The sequence below is a fragment of the Hyperoodon ampullatus genome (genome assembly GCF_949752795.1).
Source record: "Hyperoodon ampullatus genome assembly, chromosome: 10".
Classification (NCBI taxonomy): Eukaryota; Metazoa; Chordata; class Mammalia; order Artiodactyla; family Ziphiidae; genus Hyperoodon; species Hyperoodon ampullatus.
In genome coordinates, this window is record NC_136923.1 from 85,966,317 (window position 1) to 85,990,556 (window position 24,240).

The window sequence follows — 24,240 nt, forward strand, 5'->3', positions numbered from 1 at the left end:
GGCTGACTATGTGGGCCATCTGGTAGGCTTGGTTGGCCCCTAGTCTGGTGGGTTGCCAGGCCCTGCCTTGTACAGATGCTGCTGGCTGCTGTTTAGTGGGGCCTGGTCACGAGGTAGCTGGTGGTGGAATCCTTGGGGGCGCTGAGGCCAGTGCTGGCTCACTGGTGGGTGGAGTCAGGGTCCCGAAGAGTCTGGGGCTGTTGCCCACCCACTGGCAGGTGAAGCCAGATCCTGGGGTTAGTGCTGGACTACTGGCAGGCAGAGCCAGGTCCTGGAGCCTGGCTGCAGGGCCCAGGGATCCCAGAACTCCTTTCAGATCGTTGGGGAGTTGGGGATGGCGGTTCCTGATACAGGTGGGTGTGGGGTCCAGGGTGTCCAGGAGGCTGCGTTGGCCTGCTAGTGGGCAGGATCAGGGCCCAGCTGGTCCCAGGGTAGCGTCTGGCCTATGGGATGGTGGTTTCCTCGCTTCTGGTGTCTGCGGTGGGTGAAGCTGCTCTGGAGACTTAAGGCAGGCTTCCTGGAGGGAGGGGCCAGTGGTCGGCCACTGGTGGGTGGAGCTGGGTCTTGGCCCTCAGGTGGGCAGGGCCGTGTCTAGAAGTGTGTCCAGAGGCAGCTGTGGGCCCTTAAGTCTTCAGGCAGCCTGTCTGCTGATGGGCGGGGCTGTATCCCCGTCCCCCCCACCCCCTCCGCCAGGTCTTAATGATCCAAGATGTCGGCCGCCAGGAGTGTTCGTGCCGCTGACTGTTTTCTGGCGTCTGCGTCTGTGTCCCCAGGGTGAGCTGCAGCTGCCCCACCCCGCCTCTCCGGGAGACTCTCCAAGACCAGCAGGTAGGTGTGGCCCAGGCTTCTACCAATTAACTGCTTTTGCCCTGGTCCCAGTGCGCATGAGATTTTGTGGGCGCCCTTTAAGAGTGACGCCTCTATTTCCCCTGTCCTGTGGGGCTCCTGCAATAAAGCCCCGCTGGCTCTGGGGCCTCGTCTTCCCAGTGCTGGAACCCCGGGCTGGGGAGCCTGACATGAGGCTCAAAGCTCTCACTCCTGTGGGAGAATCTCTACAATGTATTTATTCTCCAGCTTGTGGGTCAGCCGTCTGTAGGGGGAGGGGGTATGGAATTTGATTATATCACAGTCCTCCCCTCCTACCCATTTAGCTGTGGTTCCTTCTTTAGGGCTTTGGTTGTAGATCTTTTCTGGTAGGTTCCAGCCTTTTGCACTGATGGTTGTTCTGCAGGCAGTTGTGATTTTGGTGTGGTTGTGAGAGGAGGTGAGCTCAGGGTCTCTCTGCTCCCACGTTTTGGCCTCAGTGCATGTGTTTATCACCCAAAGGCCTTAACTTTGTCTTTCCAACGCCAGCCTGCATAAACAGTTTCTTTAGGAGAGGTACCTAGTTGAAGAAATATCGATAGACCCGTGCACACCTTGCTAATGCCAAGGTACTGCTTCCATCATGGTGGCTTTCCTTGCTGTAGTTACTGCAGGTGGCCATAACAGAGCCTGCGCTGTTTCCAAACTAAGCTTTTCTGTTCTACTTTGTGATGATGCCTTGCAATGCCACGGTGACTGCAACTCTGCAAACCCCATGTCCCAGAGTTGCGTTTCAGAGTTGTGGTATCTATGAGCAGAGACTGTAAGCCCCCTGAGGCTAAATGAGTCTTGGTTTATTTGTATATGTTCCCAACCCAAACCCCCACCAGCAGCATCACAGAGAAGCCCCTGACATTCAGCTCTGAGAGTATTTACCAAGTGATTCATTAAATACCAGTGATTGCTTAGTTACTGAGTCAGCAGTAAAAACAATTTCCCCTATATGGTTTGTTGCTGTACTGCTTAATTGAATTACCTTACTTACTTTATAAAATTATAAAGTAAAATTGTAAACCAAAGTCAGCAGAAAACACCAGCACTTCTCACTATATCAGGAAAACAAATTAGTCAAATAGAAAAATAAATATTTTTATCCCTGAAATTTTCCTGGGGACATTAGCTCTTATAAAACAAATATGATGGATTTTGAGAAAGTTCTAAGTACACTTCTTGCAGAGAACAACAGTTGTTTGCTAAAAACTAGTTCTCTAACTTCTCATTTATTCAACAAGTATTTGTTGCATACTTAACTATAAATGAGGTATGCATATGCCAGGGACTATTCTTGGCGATGGAGCTATAGCAGTGAAGGAAAAAAAAAAAATGAGAGGACATAAAAATCCCTACCCTTGCGGGGCTCCTATCCTGGAAAAAGGAGACAATAAGACAGAGAAAAGGAAGGAATTCCCTGGTGGTCCAGTGGTTAGGACTCCGCACTTCCACTGCTGGGGACCTGGGCACTAAGATCCCACAAGCTGTGCAGCACGGCCAAAAAAAAAGACAGAGAAAAGTAATGTAATTGCCCAGTGTTGGCGTGGGAGATGTGATAGGGCAAAGATCACAAGTTTCAAAGAGAGTGTTCAGGGAAGGCCAAATAGAAAACTACATTTGAGGATGGCCTGAGGAACTGATGGGGTGAGTCAGTCATGTGGATATGTGGATATCCCTGGGAAGAACATTCCGGGCAGAAGCAACAATAACCACAAAGACCTTAGAAAGGGACCATGCTTGATGTTTTAGATTTTCTAGTAGCCACTAGAAAAGAAGTAACAAGAACAGGGAAAGCTAATTCTAATAATATGTTTTATTTAACCTAATATATCCAAAATCTTTCAACTTGTAATCAATATAAAAATTATTAATAAGATATTTTACATTCTTTTTCTCATACTAAGTCTTTGAAATACAGTATATATTTTACACTTACAGCACATCTCAATTCATACTAGTCACATTTCAGGTGCTCCATAGCCACATGTAGCTAGTGGGTACCATATTGGATAATGCAGGTCTATGTTTCCCCAGTTGTCCCAGTAATATCCTTTACAGCATACATACACATACACATGCATGCACACACGTAGATACAGGATCCAGCCATGGGTAACATGTTTAATTTAGTTGCCATGCCTCTTCAGCTTCTTTTCTTTATTAAATTTTTTTTGATTTACAATGTTGTGTTAGTTTCTGAATCACAGCAAAGTGATTCATATATTTATACATATATATATTCTTTTAAAAATTCTTTTCCATTATGGTTTATTACAAGATATTGAGTATAGTTCCCTGTGCTATATAGTAGAACCTTGTTGTTTATCTGTCTGATTTATAATAGTTTTTATCTGCTAATCCCAAACTCCTAATTTATCCCTCCCCCCACTTTCCCTTTTGATAACCATAAGTTTGTTTTCCATGTCTGTGAGCCTACTTCTGTTTTGTAAATAAGTTCATTTGTATCATATTTTAGTTTCCACATATAAGTGCTATCATATGATATTTTTCTTCCTCTGTCTGGCTTACTTTACTTAGTATGATAATCTCTTTGTCCATCCATGTTGCTCCAAATAGCATTATTTCATTTTTTTTATGGCTGAGTAGTATTCCATTGTATATATGCACCACATCTTCTTTATCCATTCATCTGTAGATGGACATTTAGGTTGCCTTCATGTCTTGGCTATTATAAATAGTGCTGCTATAAATATTGGGGTTCATGTATCTTTTCAAATTAGAGTTTTCTCCAGATATATGCCCAGGAGTGGGGTTGCTGGATCATATGGCAACTCTCCTCTTCAGGTTCTTTTACGCTAGAACAGTAATGGGCCCCCCTTTTTTTTAAACTTCCACACCTTACTATATTTGAAGTGTACAAGCAAGTACATTTTGTAGAATGTCCCAAATTTGGACAGGGTGTCCAAATATCTACTTTGAAAGTAGAGCCAAAAGGATTTGTTGATAAATTGGAATTGAGATGTGAAACAGACAAAAGCCAAGGATGAATCCAAAAATTTCAATCTGAACAACTGGAAGGAAGGAATGCCATCTTCCAAGATAGGGAAACTGAGAAGCAGGAGATTTAAAGAAGACCAGGGGGCTTCCCTGGTGGTGCAGTGGTTGGGAATCCGCCTGCCAGTGCAGGGGACGTGGGTTCAGGCCTGGTCCAGGAGGATCCTGCATGCCACGGAGCAGCTGGATCCGTGCGCCACAGCTGCTGAACCTGCACTCTAGAGCCCATGGGCCACAACTGCTGAGCCTACATGCCATAGCTGCTGAGGCCCGTATGCCTAGAGCCTGTGCTCCGCAACAAAGACAAGACACCGCAGTGAGAAACCTGTGCGCCGCAATGAAGAGTAGCCCCCGCTCGCCGCAACTAGGGAAAGCCCGCGCACAGCAACGAAGACCCAATGCAGCCAAAAATAAATTAATTAAATAAATTTAAAAATTAAACTAAAAAATAATAAAGAAGACCAGTAATTTTGCTTTGGGCATGTTAAGTTGGGGAAGCCTCTTAGACATCCAAATGGAGATACCAAGTTGGTGATTGAAAGTAATTGTGTTTGGAGTTCAGGTGAGAAATCCAGTTAAAAATATAAAATTGGGAGTCTTCAGCATGTGAATGGTATTTAAAGCCATGAAACTGGTTTGTTTCCTCCAGGAAGTATAGATGGAAAACAAGAGATACAAGAACTGAGCTTTGGGGCACTCCAATATTTAGAGGTCATAAAGAAGAGGGGGAAGCAGCAAAGGAAACGAGTGACCAGTAGGGAATTAAAAGACTATGACAGCTTAGAAGCCAAGTGAAAAACGCGTTTCAAGGAGAAACGAGTGACAAATGCTGAGGACTGAGAATTGGATTCAGCAGAATGAAGGTCATCGGTGACCCTGATGAGCAATTTCAGTAGAGTCATGGTGGGGTTAAAACCCAATTGGAGTACATCCAAGAGAGGATAAAAGAATATTTCAGGGACTTCCCTGGTGGCCCAGTGGTTGAGGATCCACCTTCCAATGCAGGGGACGCGGGTTCGGTCCCTGGTCGGGGAACTAGGATCCCACATGCCATGGGGCTACTAAGCCCGTGTGCTGCAGCTACTGAGCCTGCACTCTCTGGAGCCTGCACGCCGCAACTAGAGAGCCCTCACGCTGCAACTAGAGAGGAGCCCACGTGTCGCAACAAAGAGCCCACACTAGCAATGAAAGATCCTGCATGCCACAACTAAGACCCGATGCAGCCAAAAATAAATAAATATTTTTTAAAAAAAGAATGTTTCAAATGGCAAGTATGGCAACTCTTTGAAGAGTTTTGTTTAAAGGGGAGCAGAATATTGCACATTGTGTGAATGTGCAATAACCAGGAGGAGGGGCTATATGAAGTCAAAAGAGTTGTTTTATTTTTTTAATGAGAAAAAGTACAGCATGTTTGTTGATGCAAAGAACCCAGTTGAGATTGAAAAATTAATAAGGCAAGAGACGAATAGTGAGCAGTCTCCCTGAATGGGGTGAGAAGGATTGGCTGAAATCTGCATATATGGAGGGGGCATCCGTATTACAGGAGGAAAGCCAGAGGATATGGGCACAGACGCAGATGGGTGGGTAGATGTGATGGGGAGAGCTATGGAAGTTCTCTTTTGCTTGCTTCTATTTTCTCAGCAAAATAAGATCAATATAGGAAATCTATGATGTAGAGAAAAACTCTATGTAACAAATAAGCAAAATAGGCATAATACTATGAAAGATCAATAGAAAGTTCAGTACAGGTTGGAACAGTCAAAGCAGAATGGGCAAGTTCCCAGTAGGCGTCACCTAAGCAAAGGCGCAAAGACAGGACCGAGCTGAGTGTGTGGTTAGGGGAAAAGCCAGTTTAGTTTAAGCTGAGATTCTGTGCACCAGAGAAGTGAAAGTAAGCTTGGTTTAGCTCAGACTGTAGAAGGCCTTCAATGCTAGGCTGAAGAAAGAATCTAGGCATACATGGCTTCCCCCGGATTTGTGTATTCCATTCTATGGTGTTGCTAAGCAATGCATTCCAGAGTTCTCGACTGTTCACTTCTGTTACTGCCAGTGGTGTGACTTAAGCACCCTTGGCCTTTTTACACAATGGCAAAGACCCAGGCTAACTATGCGCAATTTTGGATTCAGGTTTGTCGATATTTTGTGGGGCTGTATCACCGCCTCAAGAAATGCTGGAATGTCGTTAAGGGCTTTTTTACTAAAAAGGAGGAAGAACACATCCCTCCAGCTGAGAGTATTTTTCACAAAGAAAAAATTGCGGTGCTTGGCCATATGTTGAAGGATAAATCTCTAGCCCTTGAACAGAGAGCTCAAGCTGCCTATAGAATTGGACTGTTGGCCTTTACAGGTACTGATTTAACCAGCTGTGCTAACACAGGTGTTCCACAGTCTTTTTGCCTGTTCTAACACTGTCAGTGAGTGATTCTCATAGCACTCGTCTTAACATTCCAATAACATTTCCTTTGCCTAAATTATTAGTTTTTTGTCTTTGCACCGCCAAAGAATTACTAATTACTTTCTCCTCAAGGATCTCATGTTTTCAAAAGAATGTGTCCATCAAATAAATTACTAATTAGGTACTTTCCTGTTAATTTTAAAAGTATATATATACACACACACACATACACTGAAATTGCCTATCAAACTTTTCAGTATCATGAAAAAATAATTTCAACCCTTTTACAGGATAAAACTACTCAGTATTTTATTTTTTATCTTGTAAAAATGCATTACACAGACAATAGTTCAGAAAAATCATGAAGAACTTAAGGCTTTTAAAATACCTACTAGGAAAGCCAATAGGTGCATTAGTGAAAAGCAACTATTAATGTATACTTGGCTAGAGAATTAAGTGGTAAACCATTTAAAGACACACTGCTCTGATTGTCAAGTCCAAACTTGCTTCACTTTTTTTTCTAAAAAATTTCATGTAAAAAAATTTTATAGACAATCCTCAACAACACATCGCCTTATTAGAAGCTCTTGTTGGTAGCTGTTAGTGTCCTTGGTAGATCGATTATTTTCTAAATGGGAAAATGAATTACTTCAGTGTAGTTTAATAGACTACTTTCACAGAACGGTGTCCATGAGAGAAAACATTTACTGTTTTCAAGGACCAAGGGGTCCTAGGTACCAGAATGATTGAGAACCACTAGCATAGGACCAGAGAGAAGACAGAAACTCAGGAGAACACCCAGGTGAAGGGGGTATAAATGGCACCCACCACTTGAGGCAGGCTCAGTTCCCTGTAGAGCTGTGGTCACCATTTGGGGTAAGAGTTAGCTAATTATAAAGGGATCAGAATCCTTTAACTTGATGTTACTTAGCCTTGGTTGTACTGGTGGGAAACAATGGAAAGGGCTTATGCCCAGGCTTTGGCTAAAGCTTTACACTACATAGAATATCCTTGGGACCAGGGGACTGTGGTAGTGCAAATAAGAGGAATCCAAACCAGGTCAAAATTCCAGTGGCTAGAATCCAGCCAACTGTGCCAGCTTCTCCTCACCATCTAAATTGTCTTCATCAGTGCCTTCTTATCTAGGACCTGCTCGGAGTTTGAGATTTGAACTAGGATGATCTGGGGTTCAGGTATATGATGGAGGTAGAGTCAAGCACCAGGTTGGTCCCAGATCTGCAAAAGGTTTGGGCTGAGAAATGTGTAAGGAGAACAGGACAGTGATGGACAACTCATGAAAAACCTCTCTCTTACCATTTAGACCCTGGCTTTGCAGCTCGGCCTTTTGGTTTTTCCTTTGTTTGCTCTAATGCTCTGGTACTTTTTCAAGTACTGAAGACAGAGACTCGGGAATGAGACCATGAGGGAGATTTGCTAGGTGAACACAGCCAGGCTTTATCCATCTTACAATACTGACTCATAGGCGCCTGATTGAAGGAAACAGGGAGGGGCTTTGGGCAGGCAGGGACCTCCCAGTGCTCTTCATATAACTCCACGCTGATCAACACACACTTTCTTATCTTCACAGCAGCACACGGGGTGGGGGAGAAAGAGGAAAACCCAAAATATCCAAAGTATCACATCCATAGCGACGAGAATATGAACACAGGAGCACTCAAATGTCACTAGCTACTAGATACACCAAATGCTTCTGGAAATGCAAATGCTTGTTTTACAGGAGGACCAACTGCTGGAAATTTTGCAGCTGAGTACATGAAAGAAGTAGCTCACTTGTTGCAAAATTACGAGATGGAACCAAAAATAAAGATCCAGCTGCTCCAGAGTGTTGCATCTTGGTGTTACTTAAACCCTGTCAGCCAGAGAAGAGCCAGACGTTTGCAGTTTATTCCTATTCTCATTGATCTTTTTGATAACAGACTTGAGCCTACCATGAAAAGTGACATAAACAGCAACCTCCTGGTTAAATTTTGGATTTGCTATCTTCTCTTTGTCATGACATGCAATAACCTGTCTTGTATGCAGGAGCTTAGAGACTACAGTTCTCTAAAATATCACTTGCAAATGTTGGCCAGTGAGAATTGGTCTGGATGGCCCGAGAATTTTGCAGAGGTGCTGTATTTCCTCATTGGTTTTCACAGGAATTAATTTCTCTAAATCCAGTTACCTGATGCAGCTGTCTGCACCATTGTATCACCCTGGAAAACTGAAATAAATAACAATATCTGATCACATTATTCTTCAGCGTTTTCTTTTAGTTGAAAAATTCTATATACATTTTCATAGTTACTGCAATAACCAAACTTATGAAAAGCGCCACTGTTTAAAATAACCTGATAAAAATTAAGTTCATAAAATGAGAATTCACTGGGAGATGCATTCCCTGTATAACTGTTAGGAGCAATGGTGTGTTTGGGGGGCTATTAGATGACATTAAGCTAAGGCACCCAGAAATGCCAAATCCAAAGCCAACTCACAGCCACACCCTACAGTGGACACTGTCGTCCCACCCGTATGTATCCTTTCAGCCCTATTTCAGTGCCGGCCTTCCGGTTGCCACATCTTTGGCTGAGGTTGCGTTCTGGCTACCAGACCATGATCTTTCTGCACATCAGGCTGACCAGTTTGGGGGAATTTACACTGAATAGGAGCAGTGCTTACCTCCACTGGCACAACCCTGGATAGAGATGGAGTACCATGTGTTCAGACACCTAAAGACAGCCTAAAGTTAGGCTCCTGGATTTTTACTCTCCCTATTTTGCCTGTTAAGAGAATATGTAAAAGAAAGCTTGCACCTGACTTCTGTACTGCCCAGCCTCATCAAAAGCTTTGTTACCAAAAATGTTTACGGAGAAGCGCTTACAGGATGTGTACCTGTTTGTGTCTCTAACTACATTAACATTTACCTCTAGCTTAAGTCGGAGCCATCATAGATTGAACTGCGTACTTTTCCTATTTCACAGACTTGCCTTGACTAAGCTTACTTTAGCGTTACGCTTCTACCTTTCACTGAGGGGCCTGTAAAAAAAAGTAGTGTAGCATGCCGCGGAGCGGCTGGGCCCGTGGGCCATGGCCGCTGAGCCTGCGCGTCCGGAGCCTGTGCTCCGCAACGGGAGAGGCCACAACAGTGAGAGGCCCGCGAACCGCAAAAAAATTAATTAATTAATTAATTTAAAAAAAAAAAAAAAAAGTAGTGTAGGTCCGTGATCCTTGCTTGTATTTATTACAGGAATGTTGTTGGGGGTGCTAATCACATCACGTGGATTCATGAGGCTCTCGGGGGGCAATTTTCTCAAAACTCAAACCAGGAAAAGCTGTGTTCTGCTGAGCAACTGTTATCTTTTCATCCTTGGTGGATTTTGTGAATTGTGTTAACGCAGAGTTTCTGAAACTAGAATTCAGTTTACAGTGGGAGAATAAGGGTCGGAAATCATAAGTCCCCTTTAGAAACTGGGTCACGGTCACAGATTACTTTTTTCAAGTGCTTTTTAAATTGAATTTTAATTTTTCCTCAGAGTAATTCATGAACATAGTTTGAAGAGTCAAATAATGCCAGGCCTCTGATGAGAAACAGAGGTTCAGATTTGGGCCTTGAGGCATTTTTATGCTAAGCTATGATTTTAAAATCGCTTACCAAAATTTTAACAACAAATGGCTACTATTTTCCTTTGTTGTCCCTTGTAAGCTCATCTCTCTCCAACATTTGGATTTTCTTAGAAGCAAATCCACGATAAGAATTTGAGCACAAGGGCTTTATTTGCTAATCTTCATGTGGACGTATGCTTTCATTTCTCTTAGGTAAATACCTAGAACGGCCGGATCATACAGAATGTGTATGTTTTTGTTTTTGTTTTTTTTTAAAGATGTTGGGGGTAGGAGTTTATTAATTAATTTATTTATTATTGGGTCTTCGTTTCTGTGCGAGGGCTATCTCTAGTTGTGGCAAGTGGGGGCCACTCTTCATCGCGGTGCGCGGGCCTCTCACTATCGCGGCCCCTCTCGTTGCGGAGCACAGGCTCCAGACGTGCAGTCTCAGTAGTTGTGGCTCACGGGCCCAGTCGCTCCGCAGCATGTGGGATCCTCCCAGACCAGGGCTCGAACCCGCGTCCCCTGCATTAGCAGGCAGATTCTCAACCACTGCGCCACCAGGGAAGCCCCAGAATGTGTATGTTTAACTTTTAAGAAATTGCCGAACAGTTCGAAAGCATCTGTGGCATTTAACATTGCCACCAACACTGCCGGAGAGTCCCAGTTGCTTCACGTCCTTAACACTCAGTATGGTCGTTTTGTTTTTCAAACTTCAGCCATTCTGATGGGCACATAACAGCATCTCACTGTAGGTTTAATTTGCACTTCCCTAAGGACTGTGTTGCCATCTTTTCACTTCCTTATTTGCTATCTGTAGATATGCTTTGCAAGTGTCCAAATCTTTCCTCTGTTTAAAAAATAAGGTTGTCTACTTAATGAGTAGTAAGTTCTTTATAGATAGAAATCCTTTGTTGGGTATATTTTGCAAGTGTTTTCTCCCAGTCTGTGGCTTGTCTTTCCATTCTCTAAAGTCTTTTAAAAATAAGTTTTTGATTTTTATTTATGCAGTCTGATTTATGGTATAATTCTTGATTTTTGTGTCCTTTTTGAGAAATCTTTACCAAATCCAAGGTCACTAAAATTTTCTCCAATATTTTCTTCTAGAAGATTAATAATTTTAGCTCTGACATTAAATTTTAAAACCCTCTTCAATTCCTTCCTCTTTTGCTCCCTGCCACCAAATCCTGGCAATCCATTTTTTGACATTTTCCAGAAATACTATTTGCCAAGTCATCCTATTCTACTTAGCTCTCCTCTTTCTTTGGGCTAATGGCCCAAATCTAAAACATATACAGCTGCACTATTAGAGTAGCCACTGATCTCACATGGCTCTTTAAATATAAATTAAAATTTAAAAAATTAAAATGTTAGTTCCCATTCATACTAGCCACATTTGTGCTCAAAAGCCATATATGGCTACCTGGTTATTATACTGGACAACTCAGTTCCAGCATCCCAGAAAACTTTATTGGACAGCGTTGCTATAGATTAATAATATTTATTTAAGCATTTAGATCAGGCACTCTGGTAAAGGTTTTAATTCTCACAAAAAACAGAGGTGGACTTAATATCAGAGATAAGAAAATTAAAGTTCTATAAGAATAACTTGCCTAAAGTAATCCTTTAAAGCTTGACATTGCTCTTTATTGCCAATTTATACAAAGCTTCTTGTGTGCTTTCCACAGAACTTAATCCCAATGCTGTAAACTTTGCAAACAATTTCCCTTTATTTTGTCCTTTTCTTCCTTCAGAACAGTACATATGAGAAATCCTTAATTTCACCCTACTCTTACTTCATATTCCTTCAATATACATACTTTGTCTATGCCAGTATGTGAAATGTGCAAATAGAAAGTTTCAGAACCCTTAGCTATTCATGCATCTCTTCATCTGCTCCCCACTTTGCTTCTCTAGAGGACTACCAACACCACCCCAACATTTTAATCTTCCAAGAAGAGTATGATCATACCAGCCTTTACCTGGCTACTCAGATTCACTTGGGGAGCCTTTGACTCTAGATGCTCACACTCCTACTGGGTTAGATTACCTGGGCACAGGGTCTAGAAATCAACATTCCCTCCAGTGAGCTTGAGGTGCAACCAGGTTTACGAGGTAAAACCTCAGCTATCTCAGTCTAAAAAGGGAGAATTCATTTTCCCCTTGTTTCCTCCAAGCTAGTTAGCAGATTAGAAAGGAAACAAAACAAAAGCACAGAAATAGACAAATTTTCTACCCAGACTCCTTATACTTCATTCTTCAAGATAGACACAAAGCTCAACAGAATGAAGTTTATTTATCATATACACAAGTCATGTCTGACAACTGAGAAAATGCTATTTACACAAAACAACACCATAGATTAAAAATACATAGTATTTGTATTTTAATACAATAATAGGGCCCCAGGATACAAACAAGGAAGTCTGAGTCCAAGTGTTCATTATAAAGTTATTTGCTCTGCTACAAAGAACTACAGTGGAGGTGAACGTTGGCAGTATATTTCTCAAGAGTCAGTGTTACTGAATTTCACACACGCGGTTTTGCATCTGTAGAGGAAGAGACAACTTCTTCAGCACATGTACCCATTTCTGAGCCTTCTACTTCAGAATCCTCACCAGTTTCCTCTTCAGAATCAAATTCCTGACTATCCGGTGATTCAAAGTTATCCAGAGGTTCTTGATTCAGTCTCTTGTAAAGAATAAACCAATAATTTATTGTAAAAACTTCACAATCCAAGCCCATTATCAGTATGCTGATACAACGGACCCTCAATGTTATAATGAGGTTTCATTTCATAATGTCTCTATATTAAATTCACTTACATGCAGTCAAGTGTTTGTTAGATCAAAGTGCTAACCACGTTAGATCATATTTCTTCAAAATCACAGTGTTTAAAAATTTGCTTTTTTTTTTTTTTTTTAAGTACTCACATGCTTTCAGAATACAATTTAAATCAGTACTTCTCCAACTATCTACAGTAAAGGAGCAGGTTTCCTAATTTCCCATCTGCTTTGGACCAATACTTCCATGGCAGTTAAGAGAGCTACTACAGTACTTCCAAATGAAAACTTCAAACGTGAGTTCTGTCATGGCACTAAAATGTACGGCAGAAATTCAGTACAAGAGAAGTTTTGATTTGAAAAATGTCCTTCCCAACAGCAAGATGATTTTTTGCAGACATGAATAAGTTTAAGACCTATTTTTTAAGACTGGTAAAGTAACAGTCATCAGGCTAATTCTTATAAACACATTAGTTACTTCCAAATTAAAAAAAAAAAGTCAGATAAGACGACCGAAGTTATTTCATACACCAATTACCAGTTTTATAAATGTCAGTAATATCTCACTGGCATTATAGTTAAATTAAAAACTGTCTGGATATATATATATATATATCTGATTCACTTTGCTGTACACCTGAAACTAATGCAACGCTTTAAATCAACTATACTCCAATAAAAATTTAAAAAGAACAACCTGTCTGAAAATTTGACAACTGTGAAATATAATTTTCCATATATTTTTCAGATGTAAGTATTCCTTTCTACATTGTTACAAGAAAATAGGTGTTCTTTTGCTTCATAATAATAGCATCTAACAATTATTGAGCTCTCACTATGTACAGGCAATTCTCTCAATTTTCTACCTATTCTCTACTTGTTATTCTCATTGCAAGCCTATAAAGGTAGGCACTATTACTCCCATTTTATAAATGAGGGAAATGGAGCCCTGACAGGATAAATAACCTGCTTGACTCAAACTTAATGGTGCTAGGCAGGGGGCTAGGACTCAAACCCGGGAAATCTCATTCTAGAGCCCAAACACTTTCTGATCACACTACTGCCTCAACTTTATAGAAAAATAGATGCCTCTGAATCAGGTTAAAATACCTACCTCTATTATCTCTGCCATATACTGTACATGTTCTGCTACTTCTGCCAATTCCTTATTCTCCTTCTTCAGGCGGGCAATTTCATTGTCCTTTTGTTCAATTTCTTTATGAAGCTATGTGACATAAATCAAAAAGTTCAGTTTTTCATAGATTTGCTATGCTATAAACCAAATTATATGCCTCCAAGTATATAGCTGACACACATTTAGCACAAAGTTCCTAACAAAGGTGCTGTCTTTGGCTCTCAACACAATAGGCTTCTTTTTGTATAATAGTTCTGGTAACAGAGTTGCCTAATTAAATTTTTATTAAGACAACATTAAATCTAGTTTATATTGCTCTAATAAAATATCCTGGGCAGCAGAAAGAAAATAATCCTGGAATGTTTAAAAATTCCACGAATTATATTCAGTACATACTTTCTCATTTTCCTTAAGTGCTTCATAGAGAGCCTTCCTCCGTTTTTCCGCCACTTCTTTCCAATATTGAGAGGATGGATTTTCTAAAATAAATTGTTTTACATGTAACTTTGAAAATCATTACTGTTATATACTGCTGTAAAAGCCCAATAACTAAAAAAAAAAAAAACCAATAACTTGTCTATTTTTTAAAAGTTTACAATATCATTCAGTACGTAGTAATACACATTTTTTTAAAGATTAAAGTTAGAAAGCCAAATCAGTTTTTTTCTCTTATTTTTCCCAACGTTTTGAAGATTTCAGTCCCTTCAAAGGAACTGAAACACAGGTACAATACACATATAACTTTAACCTAGATTGTTAAAGGTGTCTGCAACATTTGCTTTGTGTGTTCATATTTTTTAATTTGTTTAACATTCACACTTGTGAAAAGTCCAGATCAGTTATTTTTACACTGTCCTTAAATTTGGATTTGTCCATTTCCATGATTAAATTCAAGCTACACAAGTTGGCAGGAACACTGTGTAAGAATGTTGTATCCTTCTCAGTGTATCACCAAAGAAGCACATACTAATTGGTCACAATACTGGAGATGTTAAATTTGATCACTTGATTAAGATGATTTCTCCCTTGTAAAGATACTTTTTTCCTTTAGTAACAAATAAATGATCTATGGAGTAAAATTTTTGAGTCTGTGGTATTAATATCCAGTTCCCTAACAACCTTTCACCCAATTTTACCTCCACTGATGTTTCTTGTTCCTTCTACATTTAGTAGTTGGCATTATTCTGTAAAAGAACTTTCCCTACCCCAATTCAAAAGAAAATTACCAGTATGGATTCATGTATTCTTTTTTAATTCAATGTATTATAATCCGTTCTTGTCATTATTCATTTTGATGCTCAAGTTTTCCCAAATTTAGCCAGGGGGGAATCCCTTCAAGCAGACTCCTTGTCCTTTTAACCGGTACCCATCAGGTTTTGAGTACTTCCGTATTTTCTAACACAAGAGATTCCAAGCTCACTCTGTAGTTTCCCTGCCCCGGTCCTGGAAGCAGCCATTTCTCCTGGGAGCCTTAGTGGAGAATAGTGTTTACAAACCAAGAACTGAAAGCAATTGTGCTTCTCATTATTCGGGTGTCATTCGTTTCTGGGCTCTTTCATTGGCAGAGTTAGGAAAGGTTCTTTTTAAAAAATCATCAGTTTATACCAACACTCCCAATTCCAGTCCCACAACAGAGTTCTTCCTTTCCTTTCCCATTACATACTGTATCTCCCTTAACCATACCATGGACCCAACAATATCAACATATTACTCATTTGCTCAATCCTAAAATATACACAAATTTTTTCCCAAACTGCTACTACACTAATACCACTGACAACAAAAATTAAATTCAAGATTTCTTTATAGTTCTTTTAATCCTCACAGTATAGCCCTCTGAGGGTCTACCGTCAGAGTTCTGTGTTCAAGTTGCATGGATTAATGTTTTTCATCTATGTGGTATGTTAGCGATATAATGTATAGTTGAGTTATTTCCATATTTAACTTTAGTGTTTTTTTCCCACCAATCTTCATTAATTTTAGCCAAATCAGATATGAGTGTCACAAATCCTGTTGTTTATTCTACATTATTATTAGAGCTTCTTTATTTGTATGCAGTCAACCTTTCTATTGGCTTGGCCAAAAAGTTCATTCGGGTTTTAACATCTTACAGAAAAACCTGAGCGAACTTTTTGGCCAACCCAATAAATGAAATCCCACTGTCTACTTATGTTTCCCCTCACTGTCCTCAGGGGACTCAAAATGAGCCCAAATGTCACTATAACCTTGAGTAAGACAATTAACTTCTCCAACCTTTTTCCTCAGTAATAATGACCCACGATTAGGACGGAAGTAATCACCTTCCATAATACTTACAAAACATCGTTAACTTCCTCTTCTGAGTTCCACTGCCATTAGAAACTAGGATTTATTATAGGCACCTGCTTCTCATTCATCTTCACTCCCCTTATTATTCCTATTCCCTTATTTCATTCTCCTGGTACCTTTTCTTCAAATTCATTATCTCTATACATTTTTCTTCTGAAAAGACTATTTCCAAGTCTTATAAGTCCAATATCAGAGCTGCCCTATTAATCACTTTCCTTTTCTTTAATATTTCATCCATATATGGATTTACCAAACAGTAGGACCTGTCCAAATGTACAGTTTTATATATTTACACCATAAAAAATCTTAAATTATCAAAAACATAAAAGTAAAATACCTAATAAATTAAGAAGCTGTGGGCAGAGTTCATAACAGTACAACAAATAATATTTACCCTTATTATAATTAAAAAATTTAAGATAAAAGCCATACATACACACACACACACACACACACACACACACACACACACACACACACACACACACACATTTTTTTTCCCCCATACCTGTAATCATAAGATCAAATGCTTCTTGGGTGACACCTCCAAGATTTTTATTTTCACTGTGTTCTGGGTCAGTAACAACTCCAGAGCTGGAAGTCTTAGATATTAACTGGTCGTTCCAATGTTTCCGTTTGGACAAGCTTTTAACCAACTATAATGAAAATATATACATCAGTCATTTTGTTTAATGAACAAGAAAGCTAAGTGGTTTAGTCTCTTATGAATTAAAACTAAAGCACTCAGATATGGGGATATATGTATAGCTGATTCACTTTTTTATAAAGCAGAAACTAACACACCGTTGTAAAGCAATTATACTCCAATAAAGATTTTTAAAAAACCGAAAGCACTCGTATCTCTATCTTTCTGATATCTTTGGCCCTTTTAAGAAATTACACAATTCAAAACTCTACCAAAATGTATAGTTATATTTTAGGAATTTTATTTACATCAACTATTTTGAATTAGAGTTGAGTCTAAGGCTTAGCTGAATTTATTTTTATTATTTAAATGATTCAGTACCATGGAAAGGCACTATTTTCAACCTGCAAAAGTCTAGAAACCCTCATCCATGATTTTATCATTTACATACAGGGGTAAATGATTGAATCTAACATTTTATTCTTAAAAAAAAAAATCAAACATTATGCCTATAGGTTAACTCATAACTTATTACATTATCCCAGTTCTACTACAGGTATTCATACCACTTTTGAACTTCCTAAATTGAAAAATTAAAACAAAAACCACTTTTGTGGGGAATATACAATTGTTATCCTTAAATTATTTCCAAATTTCAAAGATTTAGGTATTTCTGACCAAGGAACTCTTTGAAATGTTTTTAATGTAAAGGTAGCATCATCTGTACCCCATTCTAGCTCAATAATACACACCTCATTTTCTCTTCCGACTAGAGATCCAGCCGTAGAAGGCTGAATCATCTTCAGAGTTCTTCTTGGAACAGGACTACTCTGAAAAGTCAAGATAATGAATCACCTGGTTAATAAGTTCCTATATGGATTGTTACCATCTCAATCCTACCATAATTTACAAAAGAAAAATAAAATGCTAAGGACACTAATGTTTGATCTGCTATATAATTTTATAATGCTACATATGATTTGATCAACTAGCAAGCTTATTATTTCCCTAAAATTATAATAAAGTTTGAAGAAATTCTAAGAATAAATCACATTACCCAAACTTGACACAAACAAGTAGCTCTTCTTCCATTTCAATATACGTTCTTGCTATAGTCATGTAGTCATTTGTTTAGTTAAAACAAAAATATAACATTAAGTTCTAGTACTCCAAACCATATATGATGAAATTCCAGTAAAACAGGAATATTTGTATTCCCTCTTAAAAAGATCTTCTACACAGAAACTAGAAATTTACCAAACATCATAACATTTAATGCTACCCACAAAAGAGGTAAATTGGAGGAAAAGGTTAATTATTTACACTGCAAAATACTTCTTTCCCCTAATCAAAAGGATTCATCTCAGGCTTCCTTTAAATTGCGAATAGTCCCTAACACATTTATATGTATCCACCAAAAGAATATCACTTTAAAGAATATTACACATGCAAGAAGACCCGCTTCCCCTCCTTCAACCTTTACCTGACTGTAGAAACAGTTTTGCTTCAAGCCCATTCATTAGCAGACAGAGAAAATGTCAGTGCTTGAGGCATACAAACACTCTAACATGCACAAGCTATTGTTTTTGAAAAAAAAATGGTTTCCTTGTAATATGTAAATACCTTCCTGTATATTTCCTGATCTAAAAGGTCTCTCTATTTTTGCAAAAAATCATTAGTTATACTGCCACCACGGGATAGCAAACAATGGTGAATACTCAAACAAGGTCAGCAAGAACATGACACCAAAGCAGCGTGAGAAAGTTACGATTCCACACTGTACTTCACAGGACTAGAGTTCACCTTTCCCACGGTAAAGTTTCTACTGCTGATTATTATCTCACTATTTAACTGAAGAACAAATGCTGGCTACTGTGAGAACAAATATTACACCAACATTTCAGATATAATTTAGATTACAGATTAGTCAACATTGTCCAGACAAACAGAAGAAAATACAACTTTGGAACCTTAATAATAGGAGGTGTTAATTTATTTAAATGCTTGCTACTCATAAAGGCCAAAGAAGTCAGCTAAATGACCACTTCCAAGATTTAATTTCCACAACTGTAAGCTTTATAGCATCCAGCCATCCAAATGTAATATTGCTATTATCATTTTATTCATACAGATCATGCATTAGAATAATCTCTTTACAGCCAGAAAGGTTCTTATATATTGAGTCATAATCTTTTTAGAAAACAATTTGAGATTCTATGAACCCCTCAAAAAAAAAAAAAAGAGCATACTCACACAGAATTTTGTGTATAATTGGCAAGGAAGCCATGAACTCCTAAAATTTGATCTTGTACAGACCTAGTTTCAGTCCAACTCCCTCATTTTACAGATGAGTAAACTGAGGCTGAGATGCTAAATAACTCACCCAACGTCACAGTTTTGGAGGCAGAACCAAACAGAACCCAGATCCTTTTATATCCCTGATAGTTGTACTATAGATAGGAAATATTAGACTTCTCTTTAACTGTTAGAATCTGCTGAAATTACATAAATTATTTGTCTGGGATTTGATTCAGTGGAGGAAAGGGGGAGTGAATGGAGATGGAGATGAAACAAGACTGGCCATATACTGATAATTGTTGAAAATGGGGGAAGTAAAATGAGATTATACTATTGACTCTATTTTTGAATATTTAAAATTTTTCATAATAAAAAGTTTAAAAACACACATACGAAGCACAGTGGGAAGATGCCATCACCCTTTATGAAAGCTGATGGAACAAAATTCACAAATTATCGATGCAAATTAGTCACGAAAAATAATGTAAGGAAGATACTAAGGCAAGGTAAACAAAACAACCTATCAAAAAGCACCTGCTATCACTTACAAAAAGGCTTTTATTTATACTATTTAATTTAAATCTGGAAACTGGTACACTTTCCTGACAATGTAGTCTCATTCCCAGGAATTCTGAGAATACATATAGTCTAAGTTGTGTGGCAGGACCTCCTAGCTAAGTTGTAAATTCATTTAGAACCTTAAGAGCAAAGCCAGTCAAAATTACAAACTCAAAATTAAGCTCTGTCTTTATTGTTATAAGAATAAACATTTGGAACAAGATTTCCAGTGACAGTATAATACAGGGTTTCAAAAAGTGTGGCAAAATGAGCAAGTTGGATGGTAATGAGCATAATGTATCCTGGAAATATATGCAATATAATGGAAACTGTCTCTGTGGTCAAAGACACTAATCTGAAGATACACAAAAAGGATTTTAATAAAATCATTTTATGAAATGTAGTAAAAGTAGAAACAAAGCATTTCTTGTATATAGAAAATCCTAAGGAATCTACTAAAAAACTATTAGAATAAACAAGTTTAGCAAGGTTGCAAGATACAAGATCAAGGTACAAAAATCAATAGTACTTCTATACAGTAGCAATGAGCACCCCCAAAATTTAATTAAGGAAATGATTCCAGCTACAATAGCATTAAAAAGAATAAAATACTTAGGAAAAAATTTAACAAAAAAGTGAAAAACTCAAAACTCGAAAAACTTTGTTGAAACTTTTTTCTTTCAACAAAGCATTGTTGAAAGAATGTAAAGAAGACCTAAATAAATGGAAAGACATCCCATGTATGTGGATCAGCAAACTTAATATTCAACCATAATTAATTTTTAAACAGTTCTCTATTGTTACTTGCCCTCAGACTAAAAACTGATTAATTCATCGTTCATAGAAATTATATTCAGGTTAAATTTGACTAAATTATGTCAAAAAACATCTAACTACATGCTTTCTATAACAAATTAAAGTGATTGCATCACATACCTTTACATTCTCTTGGATTCCTTCTTGTTTCTGCTTCATACTGTGATTCATTATACACCTGGTGAAGAACAGAAGATTAGTAATTCAAAAACAGAATATGGTCTGCATCAGAAAGTGAAACGTGGTTTTTTGTTGTTGTTGAAAGTACAATCATAAAAATAAAAATTAAAAAATAATAGCAATAAAAAATGATGGAACTATCTTTTCTCACTGTACCCAAACTCAGCCCTGTCAATGACAAGTGACTAAAGCTAATGACTCTTAATATCTTTACTTTATACACACACATACAGTAATTCTGGCTGGAAAATATTGTTACAAAAGGGAAAATTTGCATTCTAAACAAACTTACAAAACGTGACAGTGTCCTGGATTAAATACAGGGCTCTCAAAGATCTGAAAAATGGACTTCCCTGGTAGCAGTGGTTAAGAATCCGCCTGCCAATGCAGGGGACACAAGTTTGAGCCCTGGTCTGGGAAGATCCCACATGCCACGGGGCAACTAAGCCCATGTGCTACAACTACTGAGCCTGCGCTCTAGAGCCCGCGAGCCACAACTGCTGAGCCCACGTGCTGTAACTACTGAAGCCCACACGCCTAGGGCCCATACTCTGCAACAAAAGAAGCTACTATAATGAGAAGCACACGCACCACAGTGAAGAGTAGCCTCCGCTCCCCTCAACAAGAGAAAGCCCCCCCCCGCACAGCAATGAAGACCCAACACAGCCAAAAATAAATAATTTTAAAGAAAAGATCTGAAAAACAGTCACCAGGAAAAGCAAAACACAGATACTTGGGTGTGCCCAAGTCAAGAGCAGCATCCTAACTCTACTGTTTCAGAGGCAGATTTAAGCTATAATAAACTTGGCTCTGGTAACCAGCAATAACTTAATAGTGATTTAATATCCAATCAAATAAGATTATGCATTTACATTTGTAGGGAATGTTTAACCACCATCATGAACTGAGACACTGGTGGAAGCAAAGAAAAGGGAGCAAGAGACAAAGGGCTATGTAACGCTGTTAACCACACCACTGGGCCAGACTCACTCCAAACCCAACTTTGAACTCCCAGCCATGTCTCTCCCTCAAACAGATCTCCCTGATTTCTGTGGCATGCCTTTCTTTACCCAGTGCAGTGGCTTTTAAACTCTGACTATGACCCATCCCATGTGAATACACTTTACACTGTGCCCTAGCACACACAAACGCAAACGAAAATGTTTAGGAAAGAAAATCTAATTGTGTGACGCACCCTATTTTCTATTCTAGTTAATATTAAGCAAATGCTGGTCGAGCTGAGCCAAGGCAATGATTTTCAAACTGCGGGTTGCAGCCTGGGATTCCAAAATCACTCAGTGGTTGTTTAGAAAAATGTAACTAAACAGACGAGAAAACATCAGAGTGCAAGGCATGTGAGAAATAAATACTGCTTAGTGAAGGTTCTAATTTAGTTGGAGGGTTACATCCTACATTGCGATGTAAAAAATGTTCTTTAGTACATGCCCAGATTTAAAAAGTTGAAAGCCACGGGATCAAGTCTAATCCTTCACTTGTTCATCACACTCCCGCCAGAAACCTTGCGTCCTTACTTTTTATTCTCTAGTTCTTTTAAACAACTAGATTGAAAACTCTGGCGTAGGACTGGGTCCAAGGAAATCCTGATAAACTGGTGAAACCAAGTTCAATTTTTTTTTTTAAGGGGGACGCAGAATTCAGGGACCTTGTCCCATGAGCCCAGTTTACAGACCCCCTTGGATCACCGCCAGTTAATTACTGGTCAAGAGGGTGGATGTTCCGCCTCATCCCGACAGCCAGGCACGCACAGGCCGAGGCCCTCACGCCAACCAGCTGCAGACAAACCGCCCCGCGACCCCGCCAGCTCATCCTACGGACAGAGACCCAGAAACCAAAACCTGGGCAGAAGATCCGGTGCCCTCCAACCGCTGAGCGCGCCACAGGGACTGCGCCCGCCAGCCAATAGAGAGCGCGGACGGGAGAGCGCGCCAAAACAGATCCAACCAATGGGGCAGCCCCGAGCCTCACCTCCCTCCCCGTCCCGGCTCCTGTGACCGTTCAACAGCCTCTTCAGTTAGACCCCGGCAGCGGCCCCGCAGCTGTCACAGGACTACCCGACTTTCGGCCGGTGGGAGCCCAAAGCGGCTAGTCTAGCAGCCCCTGCGGACCCACTCCGGCCACCTCTCTCACACTTACTGGATGGAAGCGGGCAATCCTCGTAGCGAACTCACGTAGTTGTGGCTGCGGCGCCTCGCGTGGGGTCCACAGGCAATACGCGTTCGTCTCCGCAGCCGCAGGAATGCTAGCGCGCGCGGCTGTAAAGGACTAGAACTCCGCCCTTCGGCCCTAGAACGGCCACGTGATAGCCTGACACGAGACGGAGGGCGGGGCCATCCGAATCCGGCGAATCGCCTCTCGGTTCCGCCCGCTTCGGCTCTGCCCCTTCCTGCGTCTGCGTGGTGGGCGTAGCGTGTGTTTGGGCTGGAATATCCTGGCGCTTCTCCTACCTGATTCTTTAGTGTCCTCGGATCCTGCCTTCTGACCCGTGCTCGGAACTTCCCTTCAGAGTAGAATCCTCTTTTTTTTTTTTTTTTTTTGACTTTTACAAGCGGGGAAAAGACCTGCGCCCACTAGTTGTAAACACTGGGAGAACAAAATATTGTATATGTAGTACAGCTTATTTTTCTGTAAAACCCTCGTTCCGCGGACTCCTAATTGTATTAAGAGCTTTTATATCTTGGTTTTTTTTTTATTTTGACTGCATTGTGGTAGTGCCGGAAGGCCTAATCCTGCAATGAATCCTATTCACTGAGCACCTAGTACGTACCAAGTACTGTTCTGGGCGCCGGGAAAACAACTGCCATTGCAATCTGAAGGAGCAGGAAAGCCCTAATAATAATTACGTCTAGCTTTTTTTTTTTCTTTAAGTCGTTTTACAAATTTCTCAACTTACTTTGTGGGCGTAATACATTTCAGTTTACTGGAGTCTTGTTAAATTTTTTGTTTACGCCAGCCATAGCTATTAATACAAGTCTGTTTTCCCATTTCTTAACTTTTCATAGGATTATCATTCTCAGAAGGCAGGAAATATTTATCTACTAATTACGCACAGCACCGCCTTTAGGAAATGCTTTCTCAGCTGTATACACTGCAGACACTGCGTGCCCACCTCCTGCCACCCGCCCCACCCGTATTTCTTTTTGACAGAGCTCAAAATCTAGCTTTCTTTGGGGTGAAATGTAACATTTAATATAAATTCTAAATAAAGGAAACAACCCACTGATTTGAAAACTGTCAGTAGACGACTGAGTTTCTGAGTAAGAATTTTGATGACCTTGTAGTTTGACTGCGTAATTTGACTTTGAAACACCAGCCAGTCAAAACTAAATCTGACTTCTAATTTCTTCATTCAGCCACATGATAAAAAGGCATCACTGATGAAAAGAGCCCAAATAGTAAGTATATATTTTAAAATATATAAAAAGTTATATTCAGGTCGTCTGTACTAAGTATTGTATAAAGCAAAGTACCTAATGTTATTTCTTAACAGAACTAAGAAGCTGGGAAAGAAAAATGTCTTCTGTATGAAAATGGTAACCAAACCAGAGGGGTAGAATTTAGAGGTTATCATAGTTGAAAATCTAGAGGCAATAAAAGAATTGATTTTTTA

The 24,240-nt window shown here is 39.6% G+C and overlaps 2 protein-coding genes across 2 annotated transcripts; one reads left to right on the top strand and one right to left on the bottom strand.

Moving 5' to 3' along the window:
• Positions 1 to 334: 334 nt before the first annotated feature.
• On the top strand, positions 335 to 8,431 carry ARMH2 (armadillo like helical domain containing 2; the record flags this gene model as incomplete). Its single annotated transcript, XM_079712693.1, has 5 exons — positions 335 to 353; positions 694 to 828; positions 880 to 1,040; positions 5,998 to 6,217; positions 8,004 to 8,431. The coding sequence occupies 5 exons, from the start codon at positions 335 to 337 to the stop codon at positions 8,429 to 8,431; spliced, it is 963 nt and encodes a 320-aa protein (XP_079568819.1).
• Positions 8,432 to 12,145: 3,714 nt separating this feature from the next.
• GMNN (geminin DNA replication inhibitor) lies at positions 12,146 to 22,780 on the bottom strand. Its single transcript, XM_079712156.1, has 7 exons — positions 22,767 to 22,780; positions 20,553 to 20,610; positions 17,513 to 17,590; positions 16,623 to 16,770; positions 14,183 to 14,265; positions 13,766 to 13,876; positions 12,146 to 12,559 (listed from the first exon to the last, which is right to left on the bottom strand). Exons 2-7 carry the CDS (start codon positions 20,601 to 20,603, stop codon positions 12,398 to 12,400), a joined length of 633 nt encoding a protein of 210 aa, XP_079568282.1. The 5' UTR covers positions 20,604 to 20,610; positions 22,767 to 22,780; the 3' UTR covers positions 12,146 to 12,397.
• Positions 22,781 to 24,240: the final 1,460 nt, after the last annotated feature.

Coding starts and splice junctions, on each gene's coding strand:
- GMNN (XM_079712156.1), bottom strand. CDS start 20,603: ATGAATCACAGTATGAAGCAGAAACAAGAAGGAATCCAAGAGAATGTA. Junction 13,877..14,182: donor CACTTAAGGAAAATGAGAAA/GTATGTACTGAA, acceptor TATGTCACATAG/CTTCATAAAGAAATTGAACA. Junction 12,560..13,765: donor ATATGGCAGAGATAATAGAG/GTAGGTATTTTA, acceptor ATTCTTTACAAG/AGACTGAATCAAGAACCTCT.